A 12060-nucleotide genomic window follows, 5' to 3' on the forward strand; every position below is an offset into this window, starting at 1 on the left:
ACCTTTTGTTTGACAGTGGTTATAGTGGGGAGGTTTGTTAGCTTGGAGCTTTTCCTCTTCAATTATTTTCACCATTTTTCATAATGCACCAGGCAACAAAAAAAAATAAAAAAATAAAAAATAAAAACCTCAACATGATCCTTCTGCTACCATACAGGACGATTTGTGCAGTGTTCTTAGAATTGGAAGCCTCACCGTAACTCCTCCAAAAGCACTTCATCAATGTAGCCAAACAGCTGAATCTTTGTCTTTTCTCACTGAGATAATTTGGTGCAGATTAAAGATGTTAAACATGGAGCCGGGTATTTCTTTTCCTGCCACACCCTGGTAGTCCATATTGGTGTTAAAATACATTTCCTGTGGACAGTTTGATTTACTTTTGCCTTGGTTGCTCTCAGGGCTGTTCATGATCAGTTCAGCCAATTTTCTTTCCTCTAAAGTTGTACTTTTTGGTCAGATGGTTAGTTTGACACAGTTGGTTGTTCCTTCAGGACAATGCTCCCAAACACAGACTAAAAGTGTTTTTTAGTGAATAAACTAGATTAACAATAAAGCACGTGGCAAGGCCTTTGCAAAGTCTCAACCTTGAGTCCTGTTGAAATTGCATAATCTACGTTTTAAACCAGGGTCTGTGCCAGGGAACTAACCAAATTAAATGAGTACTAGAATATCCAGCCATAATTATGCAAAAACATTATTGAATGGTACATATAAATGAAATTGGAAAAGGGCTTTCCAAAAACACAACCACTGTGGTTTAAAGGTACATATTTACATTCACCTTTTTAAATTTATACACCAAAAACTCATACTGATTGCATACAACGTTTGTCTGAAAGATTATCAACTCCTGCTGCCGTAGTATTCATTTTTGTCTTTTAAGCTTTGTCTTTGCTCAGTTTGTTGTTAAATATAGCCTTTTCTGTGTATATTTACTATTACAACATCATGTGACCGGGTTTTACGTCACTGTGCATGCGTACAATTAGTCAACAAGCTGAAGCTGTAATTTTCCAATCGATTTTGTGGAAGGAGGTTAAGGGGAGGACTCACAGGAACTTGAAATAAGAGTAGGTTGGGTTAGTCTTCGACCACATTGAGCTTTTAGTTTTATGAGAGGCATTACAGCACGGTTGGCTGAGTTGGAACTTATTTAGTAGCTTCATCTGGCTCACTAACAGTTCTGCGGTACTGCCGGTAGATGGCGCCACGTCTGTTTATGTCAGCTCATTGCGCCCGTTGCTCGGGTTATATTTAGACTCAAAAAGGACTATCAAAACACTATCAGGACAGACGCTTGGAGTATATCGCCTTATTTTATCATAATCAACTGTATTTTGGCCTTTTTGGTATACACATATAACATGGCTATATACCTTTAAAAAAACAAGCATTGTAATCTTCCATTCACCGATTGTCTCTCAGTCAAGCAAGAAAAAAAACACAGATTGAAGAAACAGAAAGGGAACATTGTTTAAATGTTAAATCTAAATTTTTTCCTGAATAACTAATAAAGTTGCTTTGTAATAGCATCATTAATAGATGGTCCTAAAAAGTAAGATGGGGGTGTTAGGAAAGACACACTGGGATAAATTTGCAACTTTTCCCTCCTCCTTTCCTTACACCTGATTAGGGCAGTATGCTGGGAGGTCTTTGTTCTAGCAAAAAGCCTTAGTAGCAAACAGTTCTACTGTAAAAATCCCATGCTGCTCATGCTGTAGGAAAAAAAATCACTTGTCTAGCACTGGCCTTTTTGAACTGGCTTTGCAGAGATGGCTCATTCTCTCAGAAACACATGCAACGAGGCGGCTTCGTGATAAGTCACTGAGGAACACGCCAACTCACTTCCCAGTGTTGACCAGCAGCCCGATACAACCGACATGTGTAACACTCCGAGGCGAAAAGACTGAATGTCCAGCACACAGAGCTTCGAAGGAGCTCAAATATTTGCCCGTTGAAAAACAAAACACGTGCATGCACACACTCATCCTTATTTAAAGTGAAAAGAGAGGACAGTGCCTTGACTTCCATAGATTTCCATTCAATTTAAAGCCTTTCTATGGCCTAACCCTAAACTGAACCGTTACCAGTATATGCCTAACCATAACCCTAACCTAAACATAATCCCAGAAAAAAGGTCCCCTCTTTATGTAAAGTCCTCAATTTGCTAGTAAAATGAGCAAATAATTGTCTCACTCAGCTTCAACTACAAGAACACACACACACACACACACACAGACACACAAACATACAGTAAAACCAATGCTCATGCATAAACACACCATTCACTTTTTGCTTTCTCTGACTTTTTCAGGCATTTAAAGTCGGAAGAAAAATATGTTAATGTGCTCTGCAGTTGTTAGCATCAGATAAACAATCGATACATGGAATTACATTCAATTGTAAATTACATTTACAATTAAATAGAAACTATAGTTTGAGTTTAAAAGATATTCCATATACTCAGGTTTGGCCTGATTTTCTTGTGAAGTATGTTAAATTCCATTATAAAGTAATTGATGAAACCTAAAGGGAGAGTTTGGATGATCGAGTTTTTTTTTTTTTTAGATAAATATGTTAAATGGTAAATTGATTGCATTTGTACAATGTTATATAAAGTCTTAGGACCCGAAAGGCCGTCACCCATTCACTGATTCTGGCGATGGAGAGCTACATTGTAGCCACACCTGCCCTGGGGAAGACTGACATAAGTCAGGCTTCTGTCAATTGGTGCAATCGGGCCTCTGACCAACGTTGAGCCATCAGTTGCAGGACAAACTCCTAGCTGCTACACCACTGACCCTACTGTATGCATTGTGTAGTTACAACCTTTTGGATAAATAATTTATAGAAATTAGATTAAATAAATGCATGTTACCAGTTTCCAATTGGTTGCTTTGATACCTTCAAATTAATCCCCCGCAAAAAAACAAAAAACATTTCCACCTCCATGTTTATTATTTGATTAGTAATTCAGATTAACAACTCAGGTTATCTTTTTTTATTTTATTTTTTTGTCCTGTCTGGCAGTGTAGCACTAAGAAATGTTGTCTTAATGCCAAAGAGAGCCCAACAAATTTTTTACTTTCACAAGTGTATTTGTGCTTACGCTACAGTGCTCCGCTTGATTTATATATGTAAAGAGCTTTATTAGATTTTATTCATGACTATTTCATGTACAATGGACACAAAAACGGAAAGGTAGAAGAGAAAAAAAGATGAGACAAAATGCTAAATGGGACAAAAGGTGAAAAAAATAGAGAAGCGGAAAAGGACAGAACAAGATAATATCCTCAGAGTCTGCTTCTTTACCTGCAAAGAGAGATATAAAAAAACAGCAAAACCAACCAATAAAGTATTACAGGTACAAACAACCAATGCTTTGATACTATCCCTGAAGAACAATATGTGATTTTATTTAATATAGGATGTATAAAGTAACAGCTGAAGATAATAATAGGGGTTTTCTGTATAGAAGTGAATCTGTAAGTACCTGAATCCAAGCACCTGTAGGTGTTTGTGAGAGTGTGCTTGTGTATGAAAGGTTTATCCATGAGAAAAATGCTCAATAGTGGTTGTGAGGAGCCAAAGAAATGTGGAGTGAATGAGTCAAATTGCAGAACAAAACAGAGCCGGCAGTTTATTTTTTTTTTTTACGTTGCTCTACAACACATGTGGCTAGCGCTCTGCTTTCTGCATTAGCAGAGTTCATTTAAAATAATGCGCACTGACTATCAGCTCAAGCATTTTCAGGCTCTTAAGAGTACTTTTGACTCTTCCAAACTATTCACACAATAGAAGACGATCACAGCCTGCGTTGTCTTGGTACTCTGGTTTAGCCCGGTATACAGGGCTGGATTGTCTGGCTTCCCTGTGCACCTAAACACAAAGGATCCGATGACTCTCCAAATGGTCAACAGTAAACGGCCAGCAGATGGGAGCTCTAACATGTAAACAGTGAGAGAAAGGACTGGAGGAATATCTCACCAGTGGTTGGACTGCAGCTAGGTTTAGTTGTTCAAACAGACTAAATATAAACACTTTTCTAGTCATATTGATCACTCAAAGGGCTTTTACTGCAAAAGTCTCATTCACACTTTTACACAGCAAGACCATGCTTGGCAACATTGCATTCAGTATCCAAGGACGCTTGGAGGTTGGAACTGATGGCCTGTTGACTACACTCTCTTTAAAGCATCTTACTATGGAACAACACCGTGTTTCACCGCTCTCAACAGTGATTTAACCCTTAGTCCTTTCTCTGTGCTGATCGCTAAGAAGAAAGCAGAACAAGCGATGCTTTTCATGTCTAACCCTTAACCCCCACAATGCACAGTTAAATGGTTTGACACATGAAACAGTCAGGCTGCATATAGTATACTCTTATATTCACTGGATGTTCGACTGAGAGTCAGAACCAGAAGCATTTCAAAGTAATGTATGAGAAACCGAGTGCAACATGGCTACCACCAAAGCACCTAGGAGGGAAAGGTGCGCCTGTTTAAAGGGTTAACAGCAACTACTGTATACACCGCTGCTGTAAAAGCAGGAGTTTTGGCAGGTTATGTTGACTCAATGCTCTGTCAGAAAGAACAACTGGACCAGAAACAACATCTCAGTTTTACGCTGAATGCCAATATCTACGATATTTATCTCAATATGTTTTTCTTTTCATAAAGTAATAATAAAACGGCGTCTCTGAATCAAAGCGTTATCTCAAATGTCTCACAGGCACATTTTCTTTCAACAAACACCTGTAGATAAATATGACAAATGACTAAAAAACCCCCCATAAACATTGAATTTCTACCGCAACATAGACTATCTCGATATGAACAATATAGTCTCATCTTATATCTGTTATGAAAAAAAATCTCAATATGTTTTTAAATCTTGATATATTGCTCAGCCCTACTGGAAATTAATACAAAGCTTCTTTCTATGGAGAGAAAGATGCTCAGAGAAATTAGAAATAAAATGAAAAATAAAACCAGACTACAGTCCTTGGCTGGCATTGTTTGTGACAGGACCACTAGAATACAACTGAAGACATCTGCTTAGTTCGGCAGGGTTAAAGCAGAAAGCTTCTTCTTTCTAAAGCAGCTTGGCAGCACAACCTGGGATCGCACAGTTCCACCTAAATGAACCATAAAACCTCTTGAACAATGTTATTTGGACAGATGAGACAAGAGTCGAGATGTTTTGCCATAATGCACCACGTCTGGTGTAAGCCAAGCGCAGCTTAGCAGCAAAGCTTCATAGCTACATGACCTTTGCATCTCCTAGCAATTGGGTGGACCATGTAGTTTGTATCCGAAAGTTAAGTGTGAAGTCCTCTATCGGACAGCTGAAGCTTGCTCCAAACTGGGCCAGCAACGATCGCAGAGAAGAAACTGAAAAAGAGAATAAACATGGTGCTGCAGGGGCCCAGTCAAAGACCAGACCTCCATCTGCTGCAGTTGGACCCTGAAAGAGCAGCGCAAAAGCGATTATCTGCAAACCTCAATGAACTGAAGAAATGTTGAATAGAAGATTGGGCCAACATTTTTCCACAGCAACGCAATGGACTGAAGTCACACAAAAAACTCTAATAGCTTCTGAAATTAAACTCTTCTCTGATAAAATATAAATTCTATTTTCAGTCATATATAAATCTGTTTGTCTTCAATTTTTTTTTTTTTTAAATCTGGTGGGGACTAGATTATAACCTGTTATCTCAAACTGTTGAAGATGTCTTACTCTCTTTTAGCCATAACATTAAACATGGTAAAAGAACAGCGATTTTAAAGAATGTGCCACTTTGTTCAGACTCTAACCGTCAGGTATGCGTGTCACCACAGGTCTTCAGTGTGTTTTCTTTTGCGTGGAGTCGATGTTAAAATCAACACACTGAACAACCAACAAACCAGACTAGACTTTGGTGTAAACATTTATTGAAATCCAAAGTTTATAGCTATTTATTTGTTCATGCAATGCATAAACCATGTCTTTCATCCTTATATATTCATCCTCTCTTCAATTCATATCATTACATTTCTCATCCAAATGGTATTTTTTTATTTTTGTTTTAAAATACTGCTCTTGTATTCGTGTCTTTATTTGGATTTATTTCTCCATGTTTCTTTGACGTGTAGGAAGTTGGCCAAAAAGCAGAAGGAAACTGCGAGTAGCTCAACCCAGCAGAGGGAGATGGGTCCGGTCACCACAGCCGACAAAAGCACCACTAAAGTGAGCACGCTGCACAAAGACGACCCCTTCTCCACCTCCAGCCCGGACCTCAATGGATTCAGTGAGTGCAATTATCTGCAGTTCTGTCCTAGATGTAAATGCTAAATAAACTCATTCACCTGCAGCATTTAGGACGTCAGCTGGAGAATGTTCTGCTCAGGCATATTGTGCAAACATACTCCAGAAATCTGGAGAAGACTAAACTGCAAAAAGTGAACTAAAAGTGATATTTTCTTGAAATGAGTGTATTTGTCCTTGATTTGAGCAGCTAAATATGAACAATTCATCCCCATCATCTTAGTTTAAGGGCAGGATTTATGACTGTCTTATTTTAGTGGTAAAATACTCATTTCATTGGCAAATAGTCTTATTTACCTGCTCAATCCAAGAAAAACACACTAATTTTTATTTATGTTTAGTTTCCTTTTTGCAGTACAGAGCTTTTCCTTGTCCATGTCCATTTATTGGCTGTTTTGCTGTCATAAGACACATAGTAATCACATCACCTACCCAACTAACAGACATTTTACTTAAAAAAATATATCTTTACCATGAGCTGGTAGTTCAGTGCTTCACAAGATGTCATCTTTCTTTTGCCAGTCGGGCTCAGAACTGCCCCTTCCACTTGAACATTACATCTTGTACGAGAACTGACTGCATTTGAAAAGGCATTTTTCTTTCTAAAATTACACATTTGTGTGTCCGGTATAATTAGACAGTTGCTCTCAGGCGGGCATTTTTCTCTTGTAAATGTCACGCTGGCCTTTGGGAGGACTTGGCCGCTGAGAGCTACGGGTCCAATCTAATGCCGGTCATAACTGCCTGCACTCTTCTTCTTAACTCTCCCTAGTGATGTACAAAAAGGTTCCTGCGCTGAAAACCATGGGCAGAACGCCGTCTATTCCATCACAATCATGATGCTGCAATACCCACATGGGCAAAATGTTACGTTTTAAACACATATAAGGGAATACCTGTGTATTTACAGTTATTTCTATTCTATTTAGTTTTTTATTTATATTAACTGCACATTTTTATTATTTCTTTTAGCTGTTAGCCCTTTAATTTGTTACATGGCATAACCCTTCCAATTAACAGTGGTAGAGTAACTGTACAAATTTGAAAAGCTGTTTTAAGATCAGAAAATAAAAGTTGTGGGTTTAGATAAAGATCTTATATTAGGTAGGAAATGTATCCTCCTCCCTATCCCTGCTGAAGGATTGCATCCCTACACTGCAAAAAGAGAACTAAAAATTAAAATTAATGTATTTCTCCTTGATTTGAGCAGGTAAATAAGATTATTTGCCAATGGAATGAGTCATTCTACCCCTAAAATAAGATAATTAGATATACTGCACTTGAAATAAGACGATGGAGATGAATTGTTCCTATTTTAAGTGTAATAAAACAAATTCCATTTGCAAATAATCTTATTTACCTGCTCAAATCAAAGAAAAATACTCTGATTTCGAGAAAAACGTTCTAATTTTTAGTTCTGTTTTTGCAGTGTACGGCCAGATGCTGCCACCATCATGTTTTACACTGGAGGAAAGTTTGTGCTGTTTCTTTTCCCTTAAACATTTTTTAGTAGTATGCAAAAAGGGAGATTTTGGTCTAATTTTTACCAGAGCACATGTTTGCTGATAGCTACATGGTTTATAGCAAACTCAGAAAGGAACTTATCGTGGCTTTGTTCAATGAATTCAACCCATCAGAATTCAATCATTTTCTTGAATGCATAGATAATAGCTCTCCTATTGGCCAGTTCTCCCAGCTGAGTTGAGAATCTCTGCAGCTCCTCCAGAGCTGAAATGCTTCTGTGATTGATGTTTCTTTTTCTTGCCCAGCTTGTTGGTTGACGTGGAGAGCCATATTTTTATTTTTTTTTGGTGGGGGGGATTGTGCTATCCTCTCTCTACTTTTAGATCCCGGCGATCAGTGTTCTGTGAGACGTTTAAAGTTTTCCTTTTGTTTTTCTTTTATAACCTAAACTTGCTTCAATCTTATTTGCAATTTTATTCTTGACCTGTTTGACATGTTCGTTGGTCTTTGGTATAAATGATAAATGGTAAATGGACTGAACTTATATATATTCTCTCTAACAGTCCCCTGATTCCTTCACAGAACAGTTGGATTTATATTGAGATTAGATTACACACAGGTGGACAGCATGTAGCAATTAGGTGACTTTGGAAGAGAGCTGGTTGCATTGTATGTTTTTATTGTCATCGGATGGAAGTGAGCTGAATATAAATCCATACGACACTTTTCAGATTTGCCTTTCCCTATTATCTGCTTTGTGTTGGCCCATCACAAAAACAAATTATATACAAAGCAGTTTTTGGCTGCAACATAAAATATGGGAACCTGCCAAAGATAAGAATATGTTTGCCAAGAAATGTATGTAGTTAGAAGTTTGCCTATAACAATGTTGCAAATTAGTGTCCCCCTCTCTGTAATTCAGCTTGGGAAGTAGATGTTTTATTTTTTTTAATGGACAAACATTTACTTGCATGCAGCATACTTTGCCAGGGATTCAGGCTCAGTCCTAATGAGACTGAAAGCGCTGACACAGAGAAGGGGACCCAATATTTCTGCAAGGAGTCTCACAGGGCAAATAACCTTTTTGTATTATTGCATTCTCACCCAGTCACCAGCTATCTTCACAGGACATTGCTGTCAAAGCAGATTTCTCTTGGTATGCAGGTGCACTCCTGACTATATTAAAGCTGGGCTGCTTTTTTTGGGGGGGAACATTAGCATACAGTGCCGGTTTGCATAAGGCGAGAGGGATTTTATCACCAGGTAGGTGGAAATATGTTGTGTTTGGATGTATTAGAAGTGTGGGACAGAGATAAAGAATGAGAGATATGATGGGGGAGAGGGAGGACAATGAAGAGAGGATATAAAACTTAAATCACTCAGAGCAGGGGAATTGTATCATTAAAAAGTACAGCAAATAGAACATGAATAATGGAGGGATGCAGCGACACAGATCCTGTTTATATATAACAACCGCAATCTGTTAAAAAAAAACATGAACGATTCTGCAAACTGTCATGTTAGAAGTGATAGTCCAATGCATGCAGTCAAACAAAGTCCCAAATGATCACCGGTCTGATCCAGAAGAGGACGCTCATAAGAGCCATGGTGGAAAAGGAGTAGGTATAATACCTAAAACGCTCTACAGGCTTTATTGTATTAGATGTTTTTTTGTTTTCCTGTCTTACCAAAGTATATACTATATGCCTTAATATCAGTACATTTGCATTTGTTGTGTATTTTATGTTGTTGACAACACCAGCCAATTAGGATCCCAATAGAAGATGAAGATATTCAGATTTCTATGGAAACAGATGTCTAACACATTAATGTTTAGATTTTCTGTCTTCTTCATCAATAAGTGATTTGCAAGCATAGAAAAATAGTGTGAACAATTAAAACATATTAATTAAACGGGAATATAATGAGGACACTTTTTTAACTATGTCAGTTTTTTTAATCTTACTATTATCTGACTGAACTGCATAGAGCTGACATCATCTTATTATTCTTATTATGTTATTGGAAACTCTGACGAGTTTCCAACCTTTAAAGTTTACCCCTGACACTCCTAATAGTAAATAGCTTCATAGCTTGTAAAATAGTATTGTATATACTTTTAATTGAGTAATAGGAGAAAGTTCATACTTTTCAGACTCTACTACTTGATTTGAACCTAATTTCTGGCTCAACTAATGAATTGCAGTAGTTCACCAGCTTTAGACTCATGCAGTTGACTTTTTAAAATCACAATACGTACATTACGTACATTAGATGACCATCAGCTTTAAGATGAGTGCATTTAAAAGTAGGCTCATTCTTTACAATCTTACTGCATAGAAAGTTTTTAGGACTACTTTCTCATCTAAAAAATGTACGGCAGCAATAACAAAAGCCAAGTTCCTTCTGGCCAGGACCTTTTTTATTGACAAGCTAGCAAATTCAGAACTACTGGGAAGCCCTGACTGGTCCCACTCACTGCAGTATTTTTCTAATATAGTAATAACATCCACTTCACATTTCTGACCAGTCATGCAATTTGTTGGAAACTTCACAGGATTTTTTTTTTTCTGACCTGCATATGCCTCAAGAACAAAAGGCAGGAATTCTGAAAGCAGAACCTCTGTTCTTAAGACAGATGTGCGTCTCTTCAGACACACATCTGTATCTTCTCCGGTGAGAAGAACCATGTTATCAAATTAAATCATTACTTTATATTTGAACCTGCCATGAATGTGAAATCCTGTATGGTATGATTAGGGGGAGAATACATTGTGCATTCACACATCCATGTCTCTACCACCTGACATTTTTATTTTATTTTATTTGTTCAGGCGGTGGAAAAATGATCTAATGCGTGGCTTTTACTCAGACATTATTGTCCCTGCTTATTGCATGCAAGGCGTGTAGTAAATGTTGTAGCCTCTTTTCCTAAAACACAGCTTTTAACCTTGTATCAGGTATCAGGTTTCTATCTAACCCTCTTTGGACCAGAACTATGTGTCCTCTTGTGTGCAATTTGACTTTAGAAGGCTGAAATAGCAATTCCAAGATAATAGTCTAGAATAGCCAGTATGACTACATGATTACTTTGGAAAATGCAATCAACATACATTCCCAAGGAATATTAGTTTGAGTCTAATAACCAAAACTATATAAAACCTTCAATAATTGTGAGAATAAAGGCTTTTTCTAAGTAGGTAAGTAAGTTCCTTTAGCTTATCTGTGCTCAAATTACTTTACATGGCAATTTCATGATTCTTTGATTTGGACTAATTACAATTAATTATTTAGCCCACCCGTTAGTTGAAATTATCCCCATTTTATATAAAAAAAACCCCACCATTCTGTTTTCTGTAGAGAACCACTTGTGCATCCTCTGTGAAAGCAAGAACACATCCAGGCTCTTGGAAAATACTTGCCTTGATGCGTACTCAGGGACAGCAGCATCTACCTGCAGACACTTCAAAAAAAGAATCTAAATAGTAAAAGCTGGGAAGTATAAAATATGCATCATTGTAGGGTCAGTGGCATTTCACCTAAAAGTGATTCTTTCAAATTTCTTTATTAGTTTGAAAAGAAAAGTGAGATGAGCTCAAGAGTTTCGGTTGTAATTCTGCTGAATTTGGCTCTGCTGAATCACTTGAGCTCTGAAAACTGATACAAATGAGTGAAATCAATTTAGTTTAGTCTTTCAGCAGCTCGAAATAATAGGTTCTTTTATATGAATTGTGAACTGAAGTGGTGCACAGTTAGGTTTTTAGTGGTAAAATAATTTTTTATTCATATTTTTTTTCCTTTTCAACATATATTTTAAACAATCAATGTGCAAATAGTTGTATTTTATTTTCCACCTACACCGAATGACCATATTATCCAAGATCAACGTGCCAGACATTTTTGATACATTTAGAAATATCTATATTTTTTTATCTTTTATGACAGTTAATACTTTAAAAACACCCCTTTTTTTGGCTTGTTTTATTATAAATCTTTGAAGCTTGTGGGGAAAAATAAAAAAGAAACACATTCAGAAGCAACAAGAATCTAACCTAATGATCATTTGCTAGGCTATAAAAGAGAAAACAGCAACAATATGGCCAGAAGCATTCAGCGAGCTTCATGTGGTGCCATGAATGGTTGTTTGGAGCCTGTTAAAAGCCTAAATGACAACCACACTGGCAGAAACACACACACACACACACACACACACACACACAGTATTTTGCCAAAGGTATGAACAATGAATGTGTGTTTGCTAGCTGTGCTATTCTTTATAGATTATTGAAC

At 37.2% G+C, this 12060-nt stretch overlaps 1 protein-coding gene across 1 annotated transcript in view; it reads left to right on the forward strand.

The window, feature by feature from the left end:
* ptprt (protein tyrosine phosphatase receptor type T) overlaps positions 1-12060 on the forward strand; it is a gene marked incomplete in the record, with an annotated part of 394538 nt that overhangs the window by 284117 nt on the left and 98361 nt on the right. Inside the window, 1 exon segment of the mRNA XM_036124734.1 lies at positions 6135-6289. Within this exon segment, the coding sequence (XP_035980627.1) occupies positions 6135-6289 (155 nt within the window).

This window comes from Fundulus heteroclitus, chromosome 20 (assembly GCF_011125445.2).
Source record: "Fundulus heteroclitus isolate FHET01 chromosome 20, MU-UCD_Fhet_4.1, whole genome shotgun sequence".
NCBI classification, from domain to species: Eukaryota; Metazoa; Chordata; class Actinopteri; order Cyprinodontiformes; family Fundulidae; genus Fundulus; species Fundulus heteroclitus.